Genomic DNA, 27917 nt, shown 5'->3' with positions numbered 1-27917 from the left:
TGGGGGTGGGGGAGGGGATACTTTGCAAATTCTTTTTAATTTTACTATATTTCTCTCCTTTTATACATAAATCATAATGTATTATTTATTTCCATTGTAATGTTTTCTTTATACTTTTTGCTACGTTTTTTTCATACGTATTTGTTCAATTTTTCAATGGGTGATATTCAATTAGTATTTTAATTAATAAGTTTAAAAAAAAAGGTATTTCAATTTTGTTATTTAAATATAAAATTAAATTATAAGTATTTTATTATTGTAAACCAATTTAAATGTTTAATAGGGAGAGAGTCAATGCCCTCACTAGGGTTCCAACCTGTGACCTCTCATTTAAAAAATGGAATTAGGCCCTTTAACATGTTAATAACAGGTCATTTACTGTTAGAAAAAAATTCGACGACAGAACAGTCGCCGGACTCCGGCGGAACGCGACTAAATGGTCGCCTGTGGAAGGCGACCAAATCTGGTTGCCTTTCATGGCGGAAGGCAACCATTCTGGCAATGTCGGTCGCCGGATTTTCTGTTGAACAGTAAATTGCTTGATATTGCAGGCCATTTAACATATTAAATGGTCTAATTTAATATAGCACAACATTGTCATATTAAATGGCGGCCAAATCTAGTTGCCTTTCATGGCGGAAGGCAACCATTCCGGCGATGTCGGTCACCAGTTTTTGGACATTTTTTGTCTCAATTTAACATATTAAATCGTCTAATTGTACTTTTTAAATGTTTAGGGGCCTAATTAACTTTTTTAATATTGTTTATGAACTTATTCGACTCTTTTTCATTTTTTTAAATAGCATAGAGTATAAATGTTCATAAACATAATGTTATTCTTTAAAAATAGACTTATCACATAAAAAAAAAAAAAAAATTGGTTTGTGAGAGGAGAATCTGTATTGACGTTGGAAGTGACGCCGGGGGAGATACAAGAGTTCCAAAGTCCAACAGCGTGTAGTGGTGAGACTTGGGAGTCCCACCATCCACACGAGCGGTTCTCGGTTCCCTCGCTTACACTTACTTCCACATTTACTATTTTTTTTCTTTTCATTTAGTTACCAACATTTCATTTTTTATTTTATTTTTTCTATACTAACGGAGTTGGTGAATACTGAATACACAATCTGTGGGTGACTCCCAATTTAAACTACACATATTCCCACAGAACACTCTTGTTAACTGCTACATCTGTTTTGATTCAATTCAGTTAAAGAGATTTTATTGAAGTTATTTTTAATTCAAATTTTTATAATATTAAATTCAGTATTAATATATAAAAATTACTCTATTTGTCCCATTTTACCTGTCCTATTTATTATTCATTGGTCAAACCAACTCTTTCTTCTTTGCTTATTTTCTTTAGTAATTTTTTATTATTTTTAAATTTAATTTTTTGTGTTTAATAGTACATTTAATGTAGTTTCTAAATATATAAATTTTATATATTAATACTAAACTTAATAATATGAAAAATTTGATTAAAAATTACTTCAATCAAGCCTCGTTAAACGAACCAGACAACCATTTTGGGACGGAGGTGGTATATATTTAGAAACTAAACTAAAAGTACTATTAAACACAAAAAATTAAATTTAAAAATAAGTAAAAAATAATAAAGAAAATCAACAAAGAAGAAAGAATTGATTTGACAATAAATAGTAAGTATGATAGATTAAATGGACCGAGAGAGTAATTTTTTATCACTTTTCTTTTCGATAAACCTTGTGAGACTATTTTGAATTTAATATTTTTAAGTATAAAAAAAAGTACTAGTATTACATATGTCACTTAAAATAATCTTATACAAGATTTATTTTTTTGTTAGGTTACTATTTAATTTACTCTTTCGATCTCATTTTATGTATCAATTCCGTTAACGGGATTTGACTACAGTTATTTTTAATTTAATTTTGTAATAATGTTAAATTTAGTATTAGTATATAAAATTTTTATATTGAAAAATTAAATTAAAAGTGCTAATAAACACATCTAAAGACAGATAATAATAACATACACCGCATTTATTTTTATTCTTTTTTCAGAATTTTTTTTCTCAATTAAAAAAATCACATTATATTCGTGTGTATTTTAAATTGAGTGAATTTTTTAAAAATTTTTGTTTTATACTAATAATTTTATACTTTTTTTCTCTCTCGTACGTTGCTCGTCGTCTTTGTTTCGTTTGTCTTGAACGTTACAATTGTTCCCTCTTTCTTCATTCCTTTTTTAGCATCACCGTCAGATTGGACGTTCATACCCGAGACCTGTTTTCCCCTCCCCTCTCTCTCTCTATCTCTCTAAAAAACCATTAAAGAACTGGAGCAGAAGGTTCTTGAACATCAGATACCACATGTCACTGCTGGCTTGAATAAATAACCGGTCGAGTTTCTGATCGATTTCCCGGTCTTGAGTTTGACGGATCGGAGAAATGAGTTTCAAAGCATTTGAGAGTAGCAGTTCCGGTGCTTTCCGGTTTCCTCCGCCTCCCGGACCGGCGGCGTTGGGTTTAGAAGAACCGGAGAAGAGAACCGGCGAGCAAAGCCACAGGCTTTGCGCCAGGGGCCATTGGAGACCTCACGAAGATTCCAGGCTGCGAGAGCTCGTTGCTAAGCACGGCCCGCAGAACTGGAATCTGATTGCTGAAAAGATTCCTGGGAGATCAGGTACGTAAATACGATGATTAATTAAGGAAGCATATATATATGTAATTAGTTGGTTAATTAATTTAAGGTTGGAAATGAAATGAAACAGGAAAGAGCTGCAGATTGAGGTGGTTTAACCAGCTGGACCCGAGGATAAACACGAAGGCGTTCACGGAGGAGGAAGAGGAGAGGCTGCTAACGGCGCACCGCTTGTACGGCAACAAATGGGCTATCATCGCCCGTCTCTTCCCTGGACGGACGGATAACGCCGTCAAGAACCACTGGCATGTCATCATGGCCCGCCGCCACAGACACCAAACCACTGGCGGCGCCAGGAGGAGACACCCCAGAAACCAAAACAACAACAATACCATGGATTCTAACAACCTCGTCCAAATCAAAAACCTTAACGATGAATCCGCGGCCTCTACTTGCACAGATCTTTCCCTCTCTACTTCATCTTCGTCTTCGTCCAAACTCCCTCCTAACCATTTCCACCTCACTGGATTTGGCCCCACTCCAACTCACCATCACCAAATCCTCCACACAACTCCAGGTATATTATACTTCAATTCTTATACACAATTTTTTTTAATAGATAAATAAGTGATTGTAACGGCTTTATATGTGTATGTCCGGCAGGGGGCGTGAAAGCAGCAGAGGCAAGTGGCCGGCGGCCAGAGTCGTCACCGGACTCGCTTATCACTGCATCTGACTCAGTAGCGAACAACAACAACTATGGCAGTGAAGCAGAGATGTGTGGGCAAAACCAGACTGCAATTTATGACAATAAGTTCAACAACAAAATGCTCTTCTTCGATTTCCTAGGAGTCGGAGCCAACTGAGAAAACCAAAACCCAACCAAAAAAAAAAAAAGTTTTTTTTTTACTATTATTATCTGGGGCGTTGAGGAAGAGAAGATCAGAGTAGGCAGTTGACAATTAAGCCAAGCAGAGACCGTCCTAACCACTTGGCGCTGCAACAACGTAGGAAAAAACGAAACCTGGCCTGGCGTTTGGTTAGTTGGTTGGGAGAAGATGATGATGATATAATTAAGGTAAAAATGGGTTGGATGCTCTATCTGCATCTATCTTAGTTGTTCAATCCGAATAACATTTGTATATGTTAATTACTATAGAGATGAAAAATGAGGCATCAACAACCCAGCCCATTCATTTCAACGTTTCAACGTTTAACTCCCCTAAAATTAGTGATGTAATTGACTCCATTTCCACTTCATCCATCTGTCCCATTTTCATGCTAAAGACACACCCCAAGCAGTCTTTGTTGAAAACACACAAAAAAGCTCATCAAAAGCCTTAATCTATGCGACTTTGCACTGCCATTATTTTGACTCCCTACTCTTCATTTTCTCAATTCATCATCATTTTATTAAAAACATCGTTTTCAACTTAATCAATACAAATCACGTGAGCCATACACTCACAATTTTAACCGTCTAGTGGTGAAAAATGTGAAATTTTGCAATATATTTGCTGTAGCGCATGAGGCTACCGACAGCCTGCGAGAAGGGTACCCAAAAAAAAAGAGAAAAGAATTAGGTACAGAATCGAAGTATTGTTTAAATTAGTAAACAGCACATTTTTATATTGTCACAAAACTGAACAAGTGTTTCCACTACCTACATATTTTTCGCCGACAATAATATTCTATATCCTATAATTAATTATTCCAATTAATGATTAATATATGGCATGACCTTATATGCGGAGAGTCCCTCTCAAGCAGTCTAATCTTAAACCAAACTGGCATTACTACGATCTCATCTGTATTATTATAACGACAACACAGTGACACATTAATTTTTTATTTTTTATTTTTAAAAGGAATTTGGTTATTCCACGTCGTCTAGGGAGTAGAATCCAAACTATGATCCAGACTTCAACAACTGACATGATGGCGACAAGAGTTTAATTAATATTAACCTCGTTAGTATCATACTTATATATTAATCTAATCTAATGCTCTCCGAATAATAATGGAATATAATATTTATTGTGGCATATTATTTCCATGGAATAATTAGCCAACTCCTTTTGAAGTTAAAATTTATAATACTTTTCCTAAAGACAGTGATGAGTGATGATGTCTGGGTCATATATTATAGGTATAAATTGACTTAAATTTAGAGCATTTTTTATTTTATTTATGAAAAAATTGAGTTATAGGTAATAATTTTATGAGCTCATTTTCTAAGTTCATCACTTTTAGATTGATTGCAGGACTAGCGATTTACCTCCTCTAAGGACAATGTCCTGTGGTATTAGAATTAGTCAAACGAAACCCAATGGGGTAGCTCAAGTGGCAAGTAAGCTCTCTTTGTGGGGAGGAATTTCGGGAGAACCCGTCCCGGAGCTAACGTGAGTGAACCCCGGACTGTCGTTAAAAAATCAAAAAAGAAAGACCCTGTAAATTTATTAAAAAAAAATAATAATAATAAAAGAATAGAATTAGTCCATTCTTTTTTCTTTTTTTTTTTTGATTTTTTGAATTAAAAAAAAAAAAGAATATAATTAGTCCAATGAAGCTGAGACCACCTAAGTTAAGAAAAAATAAGATAGCAATTTGAGTATTTTGTTGCCATAATGTAATTTGCTTTCTTACCATGTTGGAATTCAATCAATTTGTAATCAGCTAGTATATTTTAGGAATTTAATTTTCTAATTTAGACGAGGGCATTCAATATTCCTTCGTGTATATAAACCCTAAAAATGGCGTGTAAAAGGTTCACACTTTTTACCCCTTCCAAGCAATACACTTATTTTACCGTTCTTAATAATTTTATTGATTCTTGGAAAATTATATTGACCAACCAGTAACAGTTACAACCATAAAGGGTTCATTCACTAATGTTTATAGACTATATAAGTAATAATGTCTATAGCATAAACATAATCACTATTATCTTATAATTTAATGATTAAAAGTCTGATTTAAAAAAAATTGATAAATTACACCTTTGAAAAATGCAAATAAATAAATAAAAGCAGAAATTGTAACGCGATCAAGGATGCAGTAAAATTAGTGCAGAATGTTAATTATTTTATTTATTTATTTATTTGTCAAATTCGTGAGCCTAACGACGAAGGTATTAGTTACACATAATGGAAGTCTATGTTCCTGCTTTTGTCTTTACTATTCCGTTTATTTACTTTGCTGTCGTAACGGTAAAACCAAATTATTAGATAAGAAAAGAACGAAAAAGAGACGACAAGACCACATTGTCGTCAACACGTTGAATGAACCTAATTTCGGACGTGTCACGATTCGCCGAAAACAGAAAACAAAGAGATTCTTTGCCATATTATTTTAATGGTCGATACATCTCAGGTTCTTAGGAATTACAACTGGAGATCTAATCACAACAACACCAATCCAACTTATACTTCATGGCCCCATTCTTATAACAATATTCCAACTTCAACCTTTTACTCCTTTGATATTAGGATTAAAATTTAAGAAAACTATTCTATGATTCACCTTGCAAGATTGCAATAGCTATACCATGAACTCGTGTCCATTTACATACTGAATGCTCATAATTTGAATTGTGAACATTCAGTTGCGAAAAATTCAGTATATAAATTATGAACATTTAAATTGTGTATTTTAGATACAAGTTCACAGAATAATTTGTCGCAAAATTGATCTAGGTCCACAATATTATTTCTCTCCATGAGGTGTCTTGTTAGTCCAACAGAGGTAAATAAATTAGCCTACTAGATCATTGGGCTTTTCCGGTTTATTCTAAGCCCATTATAAATGATGGCCTATAGGTTGGTCCAGTCTCATCAAACATAATAAAAGCAAGAGATGGGAATAACCTTGGAAGTTATATATGCTGAAGAAACAAAAAGAAAAAAAAAAAAATACTATGACTCCCTTATTTTATGTGTGAATCGACGCACACACCAACAATGAGTAAAAATAAAATAAAATAAAACTAAAAATTAAGGGTAATATTATTCAAAACCAAATGGTCATATACTACATAACTTACATACTAAGCAAGCTTATTTGACAATAAGGTATTCCTTTTTCCTTTTAATTTATAAATTTTAATATTTTAAATTCTAGTTAGCCGGCTGACATCGTCAGGGTTATATAATATTTCTTATAATATTCAAAGAAATTTATACAATGTTTTATGTTCAGTAGTATGAATATTAGTACTTCACTATTTCCTCCATCCTATTTTGTTTGTTTGGTTCAACTAATGAAACTTGTTTGAAAATATTTTTAATTTGATTTTTTTATAATATTAAGTTTAGTATTAGTATATAAAATTTATATATTTAAAAACTATATAAAAAGTACTATTAACACAAAAAATTAAATTTATTAAATTTACTAAAGAAAATAAGCAATGAATAAAAAGTTGGTTTGATGAATGAATAGTAAACAAGAGACATACAAAATATGATAAAGCTGGGACAGAACCATGATTTCTTTTGAGGGGGGGGTTGGGGGGGGGAGAGGGTGTGGGCGAAAAAGCAAAGGTAAACTAAATTAAAAAATGTTTATCTTCAAGTTCATCTATATTAACTTTAATACGAGGCTTTGTACTTGACACTTCGTGACTACCTTGACTAGATGGATCCCTAAAAGTTGATTTTCATTTGAAAATTTTTTCCATAACTGAACCAATAAAATAATATCATATCATAAACTAAACAAATTCACATTATGAATTATGACATTCACATTCACAGATTCATTGATTCACAAAATCACAAATTGGATGAGCTAAATTCACAAAATCACAAGCTAAAAGTCTAAAACCAATACCATTTACCAATAACTCTAAGACAATAAGAATAAATTAATTCTGCATTTTTTTCAATATGCCCTATGGCCCATACGGCCATACCTGATACCAAACTGGCAATTAGCAAACTGCTCACTGGCTCATTGCTCACAGGAGTCACAAACTCACAACTCACATTCATAAATCATAATTCATAAGCAAATTCAAGTATTCAACAAAGCATTAAAATAAAATTAGAGAAATTAGGGAAATTAGGGCAAAAGTTAAATTAGAGAAATTAGGCCAAAAAGTGAACCTGAGGGGAGACAAGAGGCGTTGAGCGGTGTTGCCGGTGTTCTTGCTGACCGGTAAGGCGGCGAGCCGGATGCCGGTACTCTAGTAGGCGGTAGGCAAGGACGAGAGTCGAGAGAAGCAGTGAGGAGTGAGGACACGACGAGCGAGAGAGCCAGAGAACTTAGAGAAGCGACGAACAGCTCTACAATCTAAAATGTAAAATGAGAGAAAAAAAAAACAACATATATTTATAATACAGCACCAAAACGACGTCGTTTTGGGGCTGCATATTTTTTGCAGTGGGAGCTCAAGGCAGCTCCATCACTGTGATAGAGGGGAGTATAATATTATAATATTAATATTAGGAAGTGAAGCTTGCTTATATTTATCGTGAGCAAAATAAAGCAACTGATTTTATGGCTATATTGGTCTGTAAGAATTAAAGGGGTTTACGCGTATTTGATAAAACTCACAGGGACCTCATCAAGATTCTTACGAAGGACGAGTAGGGTGTTTCGAGTTTGAGGCAGGTGGCTATAGAGTAGTTTTATGAGGTGATCCCTCCTTCCCATTCAAAAAAAAAAAAAAACTTATAACATTATAGATTCTAGTGTAACGTCAATAATAACTGGCGTAATAATGTAAGGAGTGATTAATTATATCGAATTATCGAGTCAATATCTGTGTCAACATACCCCATACTCAATACAATCATGCATATATTTGCATAATTGTACCAAATATTTATATAAATTTCCTAAAATTATATGATTAAGCGAAATTGCTAAAAATGGAGTCCCTGGGGGCAAAATTGCAAAAGTAAGACTATTCTAATGATATATTGATACATCCCACTCCCCAACAGAAATGTGGACTTGATCAAAGTAATATGATCCAGTGTTGAAAGTACAGAATTGGAAAGAAGAAGACGACAGAAAAGTGGCCGACTTTGCCGTCAATTACCTAAATTCCTTCTTAGCGCTCTTTGTAAGTAATTCCCTCTTTTCAGTGTCCAATACCAACAGCAAAAGGGTCAAAAAAGAAAACCACAATTTAAAGCAATAACTTTGCTGAGCTGAAGTGAAGTGAACAATTGATCTTGCTTTTGAGCTGGTATTTTACTTGTTTGATCGCCCAGAGCTTTCAATTGATCTTTGAAGTTAAACTTTTCTTGTTTCACTTGATCTAAATTCTTGAATTGATGCAGGTCTTCTGAAGATATTGTTGATAGAGGCGAGGAAGAAATGGGCGTCGGATTGCTGGAGATTGGGGTTCAAATGAGGAAAGTTTTGATCTTTTCGATTAGGTTATGTTATAGAACTGTTAGCAATCATCCATTCCTGGTGGGTATGGTGTGTTTGTTGGCATTATTGTACAGATCATTTCCTTTTCTGTTTTCTGCATTGGTGTCCATGTCTCCTGTTATTGTTTGCACTGCAATTCTGCTTGGTACTTTGTTAAGTTTTGGCCAACAAAATGCGCCCGAGATAGAAAGGGAAGACAAAACAGTTAATGACATCTTAGTACCTCTGAAATCTGGGGTTTCCTGTGATGATGCTAGTGTTGTTGAGAAAGATGAGAGCATTTCTGTGGAAAGATACATTGATAAACGATGGGATGCCGCAGAGCAGCCATTTTATGAGGTTGGGAGGGATAATAGGTTTGGCGATGGCACGCTTCTCATTGAGAAAGAATCTCGGGAATTGGAACCGGTGAATAGCGTGTTTGATGAAGCAGCAAGGTTTTGTTATGATTCGGGATCTGAGCAGAAGAATGAAAATGAGGAGAGGCGTGGTGATGAGGATGTTTTAGAGTACCAGTATTCTCCAATTCCGAATACAGATGACAATAATCTTGAATTTGATGTTGATAATGATAAGTCTGTGGATTCCTATGACTCTAAAATGGTAAACATTGGTTCTCATCCTGGCTCGCCTTGGAAAGGAGAGGAGGAGGAGGAAGAAGACAGAGAAGAGGATGAGAGTCTAGATTCGGGGTCAGATCGAGCAGAAAGTTTACCAGATGCTTCAATGGCCAATATCATCCCGATGCTAGATGAGCTTCACCCTCTTCTGGATGAAGGCAATCCTCAACGTGTTAATTTATCAGATGCCGATTTTGATGCAGAGTTTAAACACTCGAAGCTAAGTGACAGTGAGGATGAATTTAACGATGGCATTTTAAACCGAGAGTTAGAAACTGCAGATGATGAGAATGAAGATGATGAAGATGAAGAAGACATACAAGGAGATAAAGAAGAAGGTGATAGATTTGGAATTACATGGACCGAGGATGACCAGAAGATTATCATGGACTTGGGAAGCTCTGAGCTCGAAAGGAATCAACGGTTGGAGAGCCTTATTGCTAAAAGAATAGCACAGAAGAATCTGAAGGCACTGGCTGAAAGCGGTGGAGAGTTAGAAACTGCAGATGATGAGAGTGAAGACGATGAAGATGAAGAAGACATACAAGGAGATAAAGAAGAAGGTGATAGATTTGGAATTACATGGACCGAGGATGACCAGAAGATTATCATGGATTTGGGAAGCTCTGAGCTCGAAAGGAATCAACGGTTGGAGAGCCTTATTGCTAAAAGAAAAGCGCAGAAGAATATGAAGGCACTGGCTGAAAGGAGTGGAGAGTTAGAAACTGCAGATGATGAGAGTGAAGATGATGAAGATGAAGAAGACATACAAGGAGATAAAGAAGAAGGTGATAGATTTGGAATTACATGGACCGAGGATGACCATAAGCTTATCATGGACTTGGGAAGCTCTGAGCTCGAAAGGAATCAACGGTTGGAAAGCCTTATTGCTAAAAGAAAAGCGCAGAAGAATATGAAGGCAGTGGCTGAAAGGAATTTGTTAGACTTAGGAAGCGTTGATCTACCGTTCAATGTTGCTCCCATTTCAACTGCAAGAAAAAATCCTTTTGATATTCCCGACGATCAAAATGACCTTAGATTACCGCCAATTCCTGGGTCTGCTCCATCTATTTTACTTCCTAGGAGAAATCCATTTGATCTTCCTTATGACTTAGGTGAAGAGAAACCTGATTCTGCGGAAGATGGTTTCCAAAAAGGGTTCATGACATTACAACCAAAAGAACCATTCTTCAGGAGGCATGAAAGTTTCAATGTACAACCATCATTATTTAGCCCAAACAAGCAAGTACAAGATGATATCAGGTTGAGACCTTACTTCGTTCCAGAAAGGATGGAGATTGATGGACCAAGCTACACGCCATTTCAAAGACAGTTGAGTGATCTTAGTGACTCCAAAGTAAGCTCTATTCCTGAAACTGAATCATCAGGTTCAGTTAGTGATCTGGAAGACAAGGACCTTATGGAGGAAAATATCGTAGGCAAGAACCTTGATGAAAAAGATCTGGTGGATGAAAACATAATTGATCAACATATCTCTCAGGAGCTAGATGTGATGTCTAGTATAGAGCATGTTGGGCATGTAAGCAGCTTTTCTGAAGAGGAGTTGTTGGAGTTGGGCAGAAATGATAATAAAGAAGACTTATTTGGTGTCAAGATTGAATTTAAACAGAATCATGAAGAAATTCATCATGATGAGAACCCAAGTTTGATCCAGGAAGGAAATGTTGCCAACATGTTGGACTTCAGTTCGATAGAAACTAATTCAAGGTCGCCATCTTTTAAACAGAAAAGTAATTGGCATTCAAGCTCCTCATCACCCTCTGAAGCAAGTGAAAAGATCTTTGACGAGAGAGGAACACAATGGCTGTCAGGTTTGGAAGAAAGAAGTGGTCATGCTGAAGAAAAAGTGATTTCTAGAGAGCCTTCATCAGAAAAGTCGGATGTCAATATCACAACCATATCGACTGATGAAAATCCACATAGGGTGCCTATTTACGACTCAAGCCCCGCTCCACTTCAGAAGCACATTTCTTTATCCTCCATTTCTTCAGATGTGAGAACGGATTCTTTATCCTCCATTTCTTCAGATGTGAGAGCGGATGCTGAAATGGGCTTCTCGCCTCCAGCAGTCAGGGCAGCTCTTGCTTTTGCAGATAGGGAATCCATGGAAAGTGATCTCGAAATCAATAAATATACCCCTATTAATGAAGAGATTCTAGCTACCTCAACCACCTCAGTACCAGTACATAAAGTAGAATTGTTGTCAGAAGACCCGATGGATATAAATATGCAGGAAGTCTTGAAATTGAACTCCTCAGAAATTAATGAAGCCTATTTTGATGCATTTACTCCAGCAGTTGCTGAAAGTGTAGTCAGTAAGGTTTTATTGGACTCAAAAGCGTCTGTGGGGACTTCTGAAGATGAAAAAATTATTGAGCTTCTACAGGATGAGAGTTTATTTTCTGTGTTCAACCCAAATGTCAAGGCTTCGAATGGTGTAGACTTGATGATGGAATCTGTTTCCCAGAGCAAGGAGCCTTTTTCAACTGCTGAAGAGTTTTACCTTGTTCAACAGTCCTATAGTCTCCCTCCCAGGGATCACAAAGAAGTGCAGGTTAGTCGAATTACATCAATTCTTCTTTTCTTGCACCTATTCTTTTCTAAACTTTTCCCCTTATTTATTTATTCATTTCAGTACCCACACTTTAGTTAACTGGTTAGAATCATATACGTTATCATATGTTTATAATTTACAATTTGCCTTAATGATTGGGCAAGGAACATGAAGATCATTACATCTCTCTAGCTATGCCTGGTGGCATTGCAACAACTGCGTTTTAGAGCTATCTGGACTACTAGGAAGAGAACAAACAACTTATGAAATTGCATAATTATTACTTGTATACATTTTCGGTCTTTGTGTTGTGTGTTGTACTGACTTTTACCTATGCTATTGAAAAAAAAATAATAATAATAAAACACACACAGACGAAAATAAAATTTAAATGCCAATGGGCTTCAATTTTACTAGTTACTGTTTTACTAAAGCACTGATGTCCCGTATCAAGGCCATTCACTTTAACCAATGATCCCAATCTTTACAAGGTTGTTCTAGTTGTTGACTTGGTAACCACAAGATTGCAAGTTTGACTCCCAGCGGGAGTGCCCTATTGGCTTGCTTGGTTTGAGCCGGTCAACTATAGGCAACCTAGGTTGGTTTACCTCCTTGTAGAGTTGTAGTCCTTTGCCAGCTAGGGTCACAAGATCTGGTTTACCCAGTACGTCATGATATTAGTATATAAAGTGCATCTTGTTTGTTATTCCTTGTGGCCAACATAATTATCCTTCCTTCTGACAAAAGCAGGAACACCCACTTATAGTGGTAGAAACAATTGGGGAAGCTGGCCTTACTCCTACATCTGCTTCAGTTCTCCACAAGGTTGATGAAGCCACAGGAGAAGTTAGTCAATCAGATATAAAGAAGAGTGGTTTTGATGAAGTGGAAGTTGCTAACCACATTCAGGGCTCTGAAAACCATGAACTTTTGCTGGAAACAGTCAAGTGTCGTGGCGATACGCAACACTTAATCGAAGACACAGATTGTATCAAGGATGTCAGTGAAGAATTATTATCTGAATTAGATGCAGTTGGTGACTTTAGCATCAAAGAACCAGGATCAAGGTTGAATGAGTTTGGAAGTGAATCTGGGAGTTCTAAGAGAGTGATACTGCACAAAGATTCAAGTTTGATTGAAAATGAGATTGAATTTGAAGGAAGCAAAGTTGAAGCTGGAAAGCTACATTATGAAGTTGACAGGTCAGAAAATACACATCTGGCTACATCTTCCGAACCTGCACATCATGAAGCCCCTGTACATAACAGTTCAAGTATAATCGATGTCAAAGACAAGAAGAAAGAAGATTCCCTCGAATCAGATTCAAGTTCAAGCTCCAGCTCAGACTCAAGCTCAAGTGACTCTGATAAAGAATGAGAAGCCAAGAAATATTATTGGACAACAAGGAAAGATGGAGTTGGATTTTCTGTTTCATTTTCTTTCTGTTCTTGAGTGACATTTCAGAGGAACAATTTCTTCAAGAATGACTTTTTTTTATACAATTTCTTGAAGCACCCTTTTCTTTAATTTCAGTTTTGTGGTAATTGTGGAGTTTTGTGGGAGGAAATGTTTGTTATACTGTTGACTTTTTGTACAAAGATCAGAGTTGAATTATTATATTTAAAGGCCAAAGATTTCTTCTTGAAAATAATGAATACTTTTGCCTCTTTTATGGCTTCTTAAATCTTAACTATTATAGCAAATGCATTCAGAGCTGCTGGATCAAGCAAAGAAGGTAAGCATGGGGTTGAATCATATTCAGGTTGGAAACTGGAAAGCTTAAAACTTGACTAATATTGCACAGCATTTAGTGCATAGGGAATTAGGGATACATACAAAAAGAATTTCAAACTTTTTTTTTAAATATTATAATATTATATTAAACAACCTTAATAACAAGGCTAAAGTTAAAGTATTTGATAAAGCTACAACTTTCAAGCATCTTACAGTGTCACACACATACATGCTTAGGTAGGTAAATAACAGGTGATCTTCAAGGACAGTTGCCTATTCATCAAGTCTTATCCTCTAAGAGCAGTTTGTATCATAACTTGCAAGTCCCATCAACTCTGGACCTTCCAGTCTAGGATTATGCTCAAAGCTGCAAGTTGAATGGCCCAGAAAACAATAATCACTATAACAACTTATAAAGGCAAAACTAAAGCACACTTCATCAAGACAAATAAGACTTCAGCAATGCAAACATCATATCATACTGACAATCAGCTGTACATATGTAATTATTTTCATTCCCCACATTACTGTGTCCAGTGTCCCAAATGCCCACGTGTGGACCAGAAACACCACTTGCTTCGAAAACACAATACTAAACAAAACAAAATATAAAGAATGAGAAAGAACAAAGTTTATCAAATGTGTCTAGGAGATTATATTCATAGAACCCCGTAGGTACACAGTCTGGAAACCTTGAGACAATACCCTGTATAGTATGTTACCCCACATTCACACACACACATGCACTCAAAGATCCTTCACCGCAAATTACATGCAACCCCATAATTAACATAAGCTTTTAGCATTTCTGTTGGTATATCTTTTCTCCGGAAATTCATCTTTTATTTTTTACAAAAAATTATACAGAAAATTTACCTTTTTAAAAATATTTTGGTGGTAGTTAAACACTTTCAGTTTAAATGTGCTCTGGCATACAGGAATACCATTGGTCATCATATTTTAGAAGAAAAAGTATTGAAAAGAAAGTAATGTCTGTAAAAGTTCAAAAAGAGAGAGGGGGAGAAGAACAGTGCACCAGTGCCAAAAGCATTGGTTCTAAGTGAATATTTAGAAAGACTTAGACCTCTTATCAAATGAGAAAAACTTGGTAGAACAGTTTGAGTGGTGGTCATTTCTGAAATCATGGTAAAAGCTCATTCCTTTATCCGAAATAGAAAATGCAATCTTAAACGAAAAGGGATTATTCTTTACAATCTTTTCCTTTAGCTACATTAGGTACTACGGCCACTCAGGTAGTTCTTTTTTATCCCCAGAGAAGTGCATCATTTAACAAGTCTGAGCATTTTTATCAAATACTGCTTTAGATGGATCACAACCAAGTTCGAGTTTGAAAAACAATACAGACAAAGTATCTTACTTGTTTAGTGGAATATGCTCAAATGGACCACTAGTCGGAATTGTTCCACACAAATTGTTATTTGATACATCCCTGGGAAGGAGAGAAAAGAAAGGTACAGATTTTTAAAATTCCGATTTCTTCAACACCAAGTATGACAAAAGAACATAATTTATAAGTCAAAATCCACTTACACAACTTTAAGAGTAGAAACACTAGTAAGTTCCCGTGGGATTGGCCCAGTTAACTTATTATCATTAAGGCGCCTGCAAAAGTAATTAGATTAGTAACTTCTTATCAACATAAGGGATATGTGTCTGAGTTCTAGAGCAATACTAGTCTACTACATCCATTGGACAGGAATAATCAATTGATCACCTTACAAAAAAACTACAGGTTAGATGAAAAAAAAAAGATTTCATGACCGCAAACTTACAGGAACACAAGTGTTTTCAATTTCCCCAATGAAGGAGGAATTGTACCAGAGATATTGTTGTTGTACAGATCCAAACTTATAAGGCTCTTCAAGTTACCGAGTTCAACAGGAATTGTGCCCTGGATGTTATTTCTGTAAAGCTCCCTGCACAAATAAAATTTTCCGATGTAAACAAAATATTTGCATTACTTTTGGCATAACATCAGACGTTAAACTTTCATAACATCATATCAGTGTAAGACAAAGAGTATATTCCAAAGGTGGGAAAAGGAATTGTATAGAAACACCTACAGGTACTGCAAACGTTCAAGCTTCCCAATATCAGGCACCAGGTGACCAGATAAGTTTGAGTTGCCAAGGTCCCTGCAAGAAATATTGAAATATATTGCACATGGGATTCTTATAAGATCCATAATTACTAAACGAAGGAAATGAAAATAATAAACGCTGCAACAAAGGAGGAATAAGAATGTAAAACACCAAGACCCAGATGAACAATTAAAAATACACCCAAATGTGCAGTTTGATTGAATGATTAGCCCAACTTAAAACATCTTAAAATACAAAGTCGCAGTCTTTTCCAATAATCCACTCCTTCAAGAACTACCTAGTTTTGCTTGTATTCTGTTACTTGTAGGGCATCATTTAAAGTACAAGGAAGCATATCTTAACTAAAAATTGATCAATTACCAAAAAGGGAGATTCCAATAAAACATGAATATCCCAGTACATGCTTCCGGACTAAGATTTTAGTATGAATCATCGTACATCAACATTTAATCATTAATTATTTCACCAATACTCAATCAACTTTAAACTTTAAAAAAAAAAATGAAAACTTTAATTTCCATTTAGAACAGAAAATAGTCTATCTAGCAACACAAAAACTTAAATAGGATTTAGGATAAGTGCATAGCATAGCAGAGAAAGGAGAAGAGTAAACCTACACGCGAGTGACACGGTTGTCTTTGTCGCAAGAGACGTGAAACCAAGTGCAAGGGTTCACCAGATTGGGATCCCAGCTCTGAAGCACGTTATTGGGGTCCGATAAGCCCCGGCGCAGCGCGTACAGCGCGTCCCCTTCGGAATTTGCGCTCACGCCGCACAAAACACCGGCCAGTGCTACAACTGCAACTGCAACTATCAGCTTTGCAGCCGCCATGGCGCTTCTTCAATTCCCACCCACCCTAACTCAATTTCAACAGCCAGTAGCTGCGTAGTAGTACAGAAACAGAAACAATTACTCCCAAAATGCACAGAAAAGAAGAAGAGAGAAGATGTTTTCAAAAAAAAAAAGAAGAGAGAAGAGAATCCGCGTCGGAAATGGGAAATCAAGCCAGGCCAGGGAGTACAAAAGGAAGAATTTTGTATGATTGGGTTTTCTTTTAATAAAATGAAAATTTGCGTGTTTGCTCAGGTGCCCTCCATTTTTTGTTAAAATAAAGTTTGGCACGAAATATTTCTGATTAGGGAGATGACTTGGTCTTGGACGTAAATGGGGGGGTTAAAAGTCAAGTCAGTCATTCTTTTATCGTTTACTTCAAAAGTCTAACCCAACCAATCCAATTTGACTGGCAGCCCCCTTTTAACACGGTTCGCGAAAACGACAATTTTAATCACAAGAAAAAACTCTCATATGCGTGTTAATAAATTAAGTTTTAATATACTTTTTAAATTTAGTCCCAAAAAAAAACTTTTTAAATTAATAAAAATGTAGGATTGAGTCTAATGATTTTTATTTTTTTTTTTAGGTTCTACTAACTCTATTACAATCGTTATTTATTATTCAATAAATTTTTATTATTTTACATTTCTGACGGTAAGTATTATTACCGGTATATATTTTGTATTATTAATCTCAATGTATCAAGAGTACAATAGTGAGTTCAGTACAGTAAATGTTGCGTGTCATAAACAAAGTGTTCTCCTCCTCCTCTACCACAAGTTTGCTACTTATACTACAGCTGCAACAGCTCTTCCTCTAGTGAGCGTAACGGAGTGCTAGTAATGCTGAGTTGCATTGAATGCTGGTAATGGTGAGCATACATTGAGTGCTACGCCATGATAATGGAGAGCCGTTGGAGTAATTATCATCCCATCAATGTGCCGTCTTTGTGTAACGGGTGATCATTTGTTTCTTTCGGGTCAGTGCTGATGATTCGGGCCGATGCTGATGCCCAATTATCCTGTCAATTTCACATATACCTTTTTAAATATAGTGATTTCACTAATAAATTTGACAACGTTAAAAAAATTTCAAAATGAAAAATAAAATCAGATGAAGATATTCGTGATTGTCTCCCTTTCACACTATCTAGTCATGACTTTCAACGGTGACAATCGTGACTAGTACGTTACACACGTGATTTTTGGTTATAATTTGTTTACTTAAAATTTAATTGTACTATTTTATCCATTTATAATACTTTTTTAATTTTAAAAAATACCTTATTTTTCAATAATGGAATTGAATTGCTCTACAATGTTAGTCAGATAGTTAATTACTTGGTAACCTCAATGTTAAATGTTTGACCTCCAACGAAAGCGATATGTTATCTTTTTTGTTTGAGCCGGCCAACAATAGACAACCTATGTTGATTTATCTTTTTGTAGTCATTTGCCAGCTATAGTCACAAGACGAGGTTTCCCTCGTCACCCCAAAACAATAATAACAAAAATAATAATACACATTTTTGAAACAATAAATTTTATACCTAACGTTGTTTTAATTAATTTTTAATTTAAAAACTGACCACTCAAAAACAAATCCGTCATCACGTTATCTTAAAATATTTCAAGCATTTTTGTTTAGTGTAATATTATATATATAACCCTCATATATTTCCCCTCAATCTTCCAATCTTAATGTGTCATTGTTTGATTAGACAATTAAATTATTCTTTTAACTAGTGATGAGTAGCATCCGTGTTCCTGTTAACACTCCTACATGAATGATGGGAGTGGGTTCGAGCCTCAGTAGAGACAACTGTTGACTCTTTATGCTTTAATAGGTTAAGAAAGTAGCTATAATAGGTACTACATTGTAACAGAGTCAATAGTACTCAAAAAAAAAAAAAAAAAAAAGAATTTGTCGCTTATCATTGTTAACGAGGAAAACTTCAAACGATATGCTTTATCTCCTTTGTTCATGCTACTACGTGGACCATTTGCCCCTTTTGTATACTACGTGCATAAATAATTGTCTCTCGAAACAACTGTATGGATTAACTAATTGAATTGCAATCGTTATACCCGCACCACGGTGCACATAGCAATGTGCACTACGTACGTAAAACAACGTCGTTTTGATGTTAGTGGACGCGGACGCGAATGACTCCAGGAAATTCATTATCTATAATACACATAATCATTATCTAGAATACACAGAACGTTTGCCTAAAATACACAGAATGTTTGCCCAGAATACACAGAATATTGAAACAAAATACACAGAACTCATCCTCCTAAACATTCGAATGCACAAACACATCACAACATGTGTTACTAACATGAATACACATAACGGTTGCCTAGAATACACAAAACGGTTGCGTAGAATACACAGAATGATTGCCTGGAATACACAGAATATTAACATAAATACAGAGACCGGCCGAAACGGAAAACATGATTTCTAAAAAAATGAACGATTAGTTTATAATGCTCAAAACGACGTCGTTTAGGTACGTGGTGTACGGTATAATTTGTCATTAATTGAGGCCGGATCTCATTTAAACCCCGATTAATTAACGGCCCATTATAAAATTTAATTTCCTCCAAGCCATGAGCCCACTAGAAAGCCCAAATTTAGAACTTGAACAGACGAAACGCCGTTTGCCAGTGCTCGGAGCGCCGTCGCCATCTTCTCATTTGAAACATAACCACGTCGGAGAACAAATTTCAAATTGGATTCCAAAGTGGGACAGTTGATCTGATCTGTAGAGACGAAGGTAGAAGCTGGAGACGGGATTGGTTATTTCTTCCGGCGAATGGATAACGGCGGCAAATTCCGATGCGTCGAGTGTGGATTAGCAATCAACTCTCTCTACATTCAATACTCTCCCGGCAACATCCGCCTCATGAAATGCGTACTTTCCTTTCTTCTTCTTCTCCCCTTCCCCTCTTCTCAGCTCGGAGACTTCAAAGGTTTATTGGGCTTATATCAGCTCAAATTTGGTAATTTTGATTAATTTAATAAAATTGTTACATCGGCTTCTTTCCTTTTTCGTTGCAGGAGAACTGTAAAGCTGTCGCCGACGAGTACATCGAGTGCGAAATCATGGTTTTTTTTTTTTAAATAATAATAATAATAATAATAATCTCAACTTTAGATAAGAATTTTCAAGTTCAATGCTTGAATCATCGTTCCATGGTCTTAACTTCTATTTCTTGGTTTTTTGGATGTAGATTCTCATGATTGATTTGATTCTCCATAAAAGGGAAGCCTATATGCACTTATTCTATAATATGTTTACTCGAGAGAAACTCAAATTTGAGGTATCATTTTAATGGAATACTTCCTCTACTATATATGCGCATTCTTGTCTACAACTCTAGCTATACTGTTTATTTATTGATGCTGGGATCTGTTTACATTTTTGCAGGGATTGTTATGGAAATCACTTCTGGGATTTCTTCTCATGGATTCTTGTATCCATTTTGTGATGTTGCAATTACAGTTAACAGATTCTTGTTCATGTTCTACTAGTGTTACTTATTTTGTTTCATCATAGATAGTGAACTGTTTTGCAAGAGCAGTGTAGTTCTATCACCCAAAAAAGTCTTAACTATGACAGACAGAGTGATGGTCTTAAGCACTAGTCCAAAGGAAAGGATCTGGCCTGCAAGCTTCAATTCATTTTTGTCCATCTATGGAAAGGTATGCCCTGAATTTGTAGGTAAAGGGCATTCGTGCCTGATTAATGGTTTTGCATTCTGCTTTAATTATAATGTGGAGAGCCATGTAGGTTCTGTATGGAGTCCTCTTTGGGAACCTCATCTTTCTCGGAATGTTACTATTTGGCACAAGGCGGTTTCTGAATGCAACCAGTAGAGAATCGGGGTAAAATTTTCTTGAATTTTATTTTCTTAAACTTATAATTCCCTCTCAGATACTTGAAGTAGCAACTGGAGTCAACTTTCTACTAGTTTTTTAAGTATTGCATTAATCCTCACAGAAGTAAGAAGCATGTTGTAGTTTCTTATTAGCTTGAATTGGGCAGGTTTAGGTCTGTACTGCTTGCAATCCTTGTCTCAAGTTACTTAAAGATATTCCTTGTGGCGATGATGGTATGCTTTCTTCCATAATTCTTATTCTAGTGTGGACCCAATTGTTTATGTCCTTTTCAATGCAAATTTTTCGTTAATTATCATAATGGTGGTTCAGTTGAATGATATTGTCATAGTAATATGCTTTAACTTCACAGGTATGGGAATTTCCTCGCCCTGTTATTTTCATTATTGACATGTTTGTCTTCTCATCCAATACACTAGCATTGAAAGGTAACAACTTTGAACCTTCATTTATTACCTATTTACCTTAGGTATGGAAATCATGTTATATAGGTTAAGCTAAATTATGAAATTTGTTTGACCAACTATTGTTTCCACTAAATTCCACCTAGGTAATATTGACCCTTTTACCTTGTCTATTTCTATATACCCTGTAAAAGAATGTGAATAAGAATTATTTTCAAATTTAGATCTTTCTTCTTTTTTTTTTTTTTTTTTTTCTCAGTATTACTGACTCTGTTACAATGTAGTATCTGTTCATAACTACTTTCTCAACCTATTGAAGCAAAAAGAGTCAATATCACGAACCCACCCCCTTCCATATGGGGGTGCAACTTAAAATTCTGAATTGTGAATTTCAAATCTCGAGATGATTTGAGTATGTCAAAATTTCAGCTTTCTGTTCTGGAAATGAATATAGGTTAACAAAATCTGCCAATTACACTTTTGCAAACTGAAACCGGTCCAAGCTGTGGCCCCAAGACTCTTATAACTCCACTTGGATGGAAATATGGAATAAGATTAACTTAAACTTCAGTTATATATGCCTTACTTCTTGTAATCTGTAAAGAAGGAGCCTCATTTAGCATTCCTTTCGTCTTCTCCATGTACCAGTGGTTACTGACAAAGACATGATTAGATGCCTATGGATCTGCTTGGCTGCACATACCATGAAGTTATTCATTGAGCAAAGCCTCATAGGATTTCCAGCTGTCTCCCAAATCTATTCATCTTCATAGTTACTTTGAATTGCAAACTTCTGTTCCTGCCAATATATGGTACTGGCTTCAGAGGCGTGGTTTCAATTTCCATATATTACTTTTCATCTGCCTAGCAGAGTAGCGGAAACTATATATATAATATATATGTTCCATCTTTTGAGTATCTGTGGAAGTCAGCCAGGGTAATTGAGCGCCAAACTGGTTCAATTAATCTCATTCATTTGGATCAAGAAACTATAATGTTATTGTATGTTTACAGATCTTCCTGTTTATGAAAAATAAAATTGTGCCTAGAGTCAGTAATGAAAAGGAAAACCACACACTCTAGAGACACAGCCTTCTCCTACATGCCTCGAAGGGGAGTGAAACCGCGCAAGGAGAGGAGGAGGAGGAGCCCAAGTCTTTAACGAGCTCTTGAATCAAGTCTGCGCAGATGTAATCTTGTAAAACCAGTCCGATTTTTCCACCCTCTCTGTGCTCGCCGCAAGCTATGTCTCTGCACACTTCCTCCACGCTCTGAACCATCGCTTTGCTGCACCACATTACAGGAGAGGCGGCAACTGCCTCGCGCTTTGTTCGGAAAGAACTCGTCGTGAACTTCTTCAGAATACAGTTGGTACTGTCATAATCTGTCCCTGCCTTCTTGCTCCTTTGCACAATGTGGATTGCTGCAGAATATGTAAAACCCCATTTTTTTTAGGGAAACAGACAAGACAAACAAATGTAATCATGCATGAATTTAAGAATGGAGAGATGAGAAGCTGGGAATGAAGTTTCTGAACAGTTTTGTTTTCTTGAAAACAGGAAATAATAAAGGGAAGAAGAAAAGGTTAATGTGGAGATGGTGGAGAGTGGACCCAAAGCAGAGAAAGTGGAGGGGGAGGTCTGCAAACTAAAGCAGCAATTATGATTGTGTGCTTTGCCTTTTGTGTGTCTCTTTGGATGCTTTGTTTTTCACTTTGGTACCTTTCATCATTTTTTGACCGTATCATCATCATCATCATCATCAGTAATTATGTGTGCTGTATCGCAGTTGAGAAACACCAGCTCATGCTCAGCCTCATGGACCATCATCCATACCAAACCACCGCTTACCATTTGGACCCCATCAAACTTCACACCATATTTTTCTACCTTTTTATCTGCTCCATTTATGCATATGCGTGCATGTGCTTATATATATATATTTTTTTAACCTTTATTATAGACTTACAAATCTTTTTAAATTTTAATAACAGAGTTACAAATCAAAAGTAATCACAAGACATTTGGTTCAAGGAATGTTTTCAGTAAATCTCACATTTCTTGAACCAAACAAGAGCATAACCTTCTAAGGTTCAAACATCCTCCAAAGAATGTTTAAACTATTATCTTAACTAGTGAGAAATATGATATTATGACATGCAAATTGTAGAAAATTATACAGTATATATTTTTAATTCATGTTATTGTGTATTACGAAGTATAATATAATTAGGGAAATTTTATGATGTCAAAAATGTATTATGCCTACTACGGAGTATTATACATAAAAATGAGGTGACTTTTTTTGTAAATAAAAGTTGTCACGGTAATTTTTTAATACTGTAGAAATTTCTAATATAAGTATTATAATAAAATTTACTATGCAAATACTATGCCTACTAATATAAATAAAAATATGTGATAATTATTTGTAAAAATGCCATTGCCTTTTTTTATTTATAAAATAATAATAATATATATGTATGGTGTTTTTTTTATATTATAATTTTTTCTAAAATTATATATATAATATTTAATAAGATTATTGTGTCACCAATTGAAGCACCATAAAGCTTCCCTATATTTGCCATACTCCATAACATATATCGTGACGAGTGTAAATACAACCTAGAAAGTAGAAAAGTAAACTATTTTTTGTGATCAGAAGCAAGAAGAAGCATTAATGGCGAATTGAAAATGGAGATTAGGGGAACCGAAAACGAACCATTGTCGTGAATTTTGGTCAAAGGTGGCGAACGACTTATCATCTGCTCGTCTAACACGCTGATCGGACTCAGAAGCTGATGCTCCGCCGTAGATTTTTTCTTGCATGTTTCCACAGCCGGCGGCGGCGGCGGCGGAGTGGATGCGCCGCTCGCCGATGACGACGACGACGACTCCACGGCCTTTATAATTTTCTTAAGCGCTTCCAAGTCTTGGTTGCACTTGTCTAACGCCTTTAACAGCATCTTTCTCTTCACTTCCGTCAACGTTTCTCCTTCCGCCGCAACCACCGGCGAGCACTTCTCCTCCAGCCCCATCAGCCGCACCACCAATGCGGACGGCCGAGTTTTTGCATTTTCCGCCGAGGCTCGACGGCGGAGCTCCGGTGGCAGACCGGGACTTTTCTCTACAGTTACTTCATTATTATTCTGATCATCCACTGTTACTTTCTTGTTCGCCGGAGATGAATCTTCGCTCAATTTTCCTCGCTTTCCACCTGAAAATACTCTCTCCGATCCGTCACATTTCAGTCTTTTTAATTTTGTTTGACTACTACTGGACTTTGTTACAGTGCAGTATCTGTTTATAATTATTTTCTTAAATTAGGGCAGATAATCAATACTGCCTCTACTAGGCTCAAACTCACAATATCCCATATGAGTGTGCAATTTGATGCCACTTAGACCACAAGGTCTTCATGTAAAACCAAAACATATTAAAAATAAAGAAACGTAATTAATTCATACCAGACGTAAGGCGTTTGGTTCTGCTTTGGTATTTGGAGATGAGCTGGAAGATTCCGGACATGCAACCGACAGATTTCCCTCGACGGCGATTTTCCGGCGGCGGTGTTTGCCGGCGGGAGGAGGAGAGTAGAGAATCTTGTCGGTTCAGCATTTTGGTTGGGTGAAGCGAGTAGCGGACACTGGGAGTGAGGGAATATAAGGCAGAAAAAAGTGGTTTCTGAGGTCTCATTTATCATACCGTTGTTCGACAAAAGGGCCACGGAGTTACTACTTTTACAACTTTGCGTCATAATGTATTCTAGTTGTTAGTTAATGAATAACCAATTCCCTACTTGGTATTAAGTATTTAATACGATAATGTACAATTTTAATCAACATAAAATTTAACCTAGTACAGTACACTATGTTGGTAAAGAGGATTCCAAAGAGATGAACTGTGTGATGAGAAACTTAAGGGACTTTCACTTTTACATTCTAGAAGCTGTACGTACAATAACTCTTGCATAAAGACTCTAATTAGATTAGAGATATGGACAAGGAGCAAATATAATGCTTGTCACATTAGATAACAATACCTTATGATTTCTTGTATTAAGGTGCGGTGTCAAAAATTTCGATCCCTAGATCTTTGGTAATAAAAATTCACTATCAACCAACCAATCTATTTTAACCTTCAATGATTTTTATGTATAATACTATATTATTTATGTATACTAAAGCATGCACACACACGCAATAACGGGGTGAGGGAGGGGGTGTTGGTTTTATGACCACCGGAGTAGTCAATGGGCGGGCTATAACTACCGGAAAGTTGGATAAAAAGTTGCCGGAAAATTATTTATTACTCTCGGTGTGTAAGAAAAAATGCTTAATCCTTTTTTCAGGGTTCATATCTCCTATTTATACACGGAATCAAGAGGACTAGCTTAATTTAAGTAAGCTTAATCAACCATAAATACATTAATTCTCTTTCCTTATTGCTCCCGAATTTTCATCCATCCACCGTGAGATTCGCCCACAAATCTTCTTCTGGATATGACTGACAACCTAACCTTCGCCTAAGTCCGCTGATTCCCTCTCTTTGGTTGGTTACTCCACTTGACAGGGTAATTGGGTACTCGGCCCGGAACCACTGGCAGGACCCAAAGGCAAGACAACTGTCGTTCAAACTAGCCGTTCAACACTTCACTCCTCAGCATCAATGCTCAACGGCTCCTCAGCTCCTCAGCAAATGCTCAACGGTTCAGCTCCTCAGCATTAATGCTCAACGGCTCCTCAACTCCTTGGCACTAACGCTCCATTACTGAGCTGAGGAAGATAAAAAGGCTCACAACGCAAAGTAAAGACACGACACTTGAACTAAGCAAAAACACACACTGAGCATTGTACTGCACTCAAACATTGTACTAGCATTACACAAATAATACTCAAATAATATATCCGGTAATACATTATTACCGTCACCACTCTTACGCCCGCATGTCCAACCGCCCTGAGTGTGGCTCTTCGTCTTTGTTCTTCATGATTATTCGACTCTTTGATCTACCCATTTTATTCGAGCCATCCCCTTGCCCCATTCGCCTGGCCTCTTTGATCGTTCGCTTATCCGGGTGGCTCTCATTCTCGGTCGATCCAACGGTTATATCCTCTCAACCAATGACTGAGATCAAATATGGGTTGAGATCCAACGATTAAGATATGTGCACATTTTTTACTTGGAAACTGCTTTGCATTTGATCGATTATATATATATATATATATATATATATATATATATATATATATATATATATATATATATATATATATATATATATATATATATNAATGAGACAAATTACTATATATATATATATTACTAATTATAATCAAATAATGATCCAAACTTCATATTATTGTATACAGAAATTATTATTTTTATAATAATTACAATTAAATTATTTCCAACTTTTCTCGTATTTATTTTAGTAGTAATATAATTACATAAATCATATTACATATTAAATTTTTCAAGATAATTGCAAACCAACGAGTTATATATTATTCAATTAATTGAGTGATACTTTTACACTAATCTCATAATCAAATAAATGTAGACATCTAAATATTAAAATTATTCATAGTTTCATCTTTAATTTTATTATTTAAAAATATAATAAATCTGTGCATCGCACGGGTAACTTACTAGTAAAGATATATGACTAAAGATTTGCCTTATTGGTTAATTACAATTTACAAGGGTATATATATATATATATATATATATATATATATATATATATATATATATATATATTTATTTATTTATTTATTTATTTATTCAAATGTGGCCGCGCCCTTACGTGCGGCCGTGCGGTTTACACCACTCAATGTTAAGAAATGCACATTGAGTGGTGTATTTCGTAACATTGAGTGGTGTATTGAGTGGTGCATTTCGTAACATTGAGTGGTGCATTTCTTAACATTGAGTGGTGTAAATCGCACGGTCGCACGTAAGGGCGCGGCCACACCTGAACATGTATAATTTATTTCTTGAAAAGGGTCATTATTGACTAAGGGGCCGGGCCTTTAGTGATCTAGGCCATTCTGTTATTTGGATGGTCAGGGGCCAAGAGCAAATTAAAGCTGGACTAGGTCTTGTTGACTTTAACCATGAATGATTTAGGGATTGGGATTTATTTACTTATGGATATGGAAACAAACTACATGCATTAGTTCATCGGATGTAGTTACAGCCCAATACTCCTCAGGCTACAATTTAATCTCACATACAGATTAAATTGGCATTTCAAATAAATTGTGTCATGGTAGTACATAAAACATAAATGTTTAGATATTTAGGACCCGTTGGCTAATTAGAGAATTTTTTATTTTTATTTTTTAAATTAGAGAAATGAAACATTCTATATCTTCAAGAACTATATATATATATATATATATACACACACTAGTTTTTCACGCGCATTGCACGAATGAGATAATACCTAATGTTTATTAATGAGTAATACATTTTGTTTTAGTTTCATAACTTGTTTACCTAATAATAATAACAATAACTTTTCAGGTAGTCCGAATACTGACGCTGCAATATGTCCAATTTCATCAGCAATTTCTACATCCATTTTGCACATGTTTATTTTGAAGTTTATATTTTTGGAATTAGTATGAATGAGTGTAGTACTTCATTTTGTGTGTGTGTGTGTGTGTTTTTTTTTTTTTTTTTTTTAAATTTTTTTT

General features: G+C 35.6%; 5 protein-coding genes across 9 annotated transcripts; 3 read left to right on the top strand and 2 right to left on the bottom strand.

Annotated features, from left to right (window-relative positions):
• Window positions 1–2184: 2184 nt before the first annotated feature.
• LOC115995627 (transcription factor MYB54-like) lies at window positions 2185–3990 on the top strand. The gene is made up of 3 exons (XM_031234727.1): window positions 2185–2666; window positions 2755–3201; window positions 3288–3990. Exons 1-3 carry the CDS (start codon window positions 2432–2434, stop codon window positions 3488–3490), a joined length of 885 nt encoding a protein of 294 aa, XP_031090587.1. The 5' UTR covers window positions 2185–2431; the 3' UTR covers window positions 3491–3990.
• A 4576-nt stretch (window positions 3991–8566) lies between these two features.
• Window positions 8567–13838, top strand: LOC116030030 (probable serine/threonine-protein kinase kinX). 4 transcript variants are annotated; one of them, XM_031272150.1, is made up of 4 exons: window positions 8588–8820; window positions 8915–9936; window positions 10162–12206; window positions 12954–13838. In XM_031272150.1, exons 2-4 carry the CDS (start codon window positions 8952–8954, stop codon window positions 13581–13583), a joined length of 3660 nt encoding a protein of 1219 aa, XP_031128010.1. In that variant the 5' UTR covers window positions 8588–8820; window positions 8915–8951; the 3' UTR covers window positions 13584–13838. The 4 variants fall into 4 exon arrangements, with proteins under 4 accessions (XP_031127995.1, XP_031128010.1, XP_031127987.1 ...); XM_031272135.1 differs by having other exon boundaries at window positions 8567–8694; window positions 8915–12206; XM_031272127.1 differs by having other exon boundaries at window positions 8915–12206.
• Window positions 13839–14035: 197 nt separating this feature from the next.
• Window positions 14036–17094, bottom strand: LOC116030052 (leucine-rich repeat protein 1-like). Its single transcript, XM_031272163.1, has 6 exons — window positions 16681–17094; window positions 16025–16096; window positions 15734–15877; window positions 15492–15563; window positions 15319–15390; window positions 14036–14307 (listed from the first exon to the last, which is right to left on the bottom strand). Exons 1-6 carry the CDS (start codon window positions 16893–16895, stop codon window positions 14235–14237), a joined length of 648 nt encoding a protein of 215 aa, XP_031128023.1. The 5' UTR covers window positions 16896–17094; the 3' UTR covers window positions 14036–14234.
• Window positions 17095–19568: 2474 nt separating this feature from the next.
• On the top strand, window positions 19569–22979 carry LOC115999867 (protein ARV 2-like). 2 transcript variants are annotated; one of them, XM_031239843.1, is made up of 9 exons: window positions 19569–19821; window positions 19968–20015; window positions 20141–20230; window positions 20338–20383; window positions 20530–20612; window positions 20701–20795; window positions 20956–21022; window positions 21160–21235; window positions 21860–22979. In XM_031239843.1, the coding sequence occupies exons 1-9, from the start codon at window positions 19723–19725 to the stop codon at window positions 21982–21984; spliced, it is 729 nt and encodes a 242-aa protein (XP_031095703.1). In that variant the 5' UTR covers window positions 19569–19722; the 3' UTR covers window positions 21985–22979. The 2 variants fall into 2 exon arrangements, with proteins under 2 accessions (XP_031095703.1, XP_031095785.1); XM_031239925.1 differs by having other exon boundaries at window positions 19756–19879.
• LOC115999781 lies at window positions 22153–24849 on the bottom strand. The gene is made up of 3 exons (XM_031239727.1): window positions 24681–24849; window positions 23936–24430; window positions 22153–22634 (listed from the first exon to the last, which is right to left on the bottom strand). The coding sequence occupies exons 1-3, from the start codon at window positions 24829–24831 to the stop codon at window positions 22291–22293; spliced, it is 990 nt and encodes a 329-aa protein (XP_031095587.1). The 5' UTR covers window positions 24832–24849; the 3' UTR covers window positions 22153–22290.
• Between the last annotated feature and the right edge of the window lie 3068 nt (window positions 24850–27917).

The sequence above is a fragment of the Ipomoea triloba genome, chromosome 1 (genome assembly GCF_003576645.1).
Source record: "Ipomoea triloba cultivar NCNSP0323 chromosome 1, ASM357664v1".
In the NCBI taxonomy this organism is placed as follows: domain Eukaryota; kingdom Viridiplantae; phylum Streptophyta; class Magnoliopsida; order Solanales; family Convolvulaceae; genus Ipomoea; species Ipomoea triloba.
Note: the sequence above shows the minus strand (reverse complement) of the source record. Positions and strands in the feature narration are given on the sequence as shown.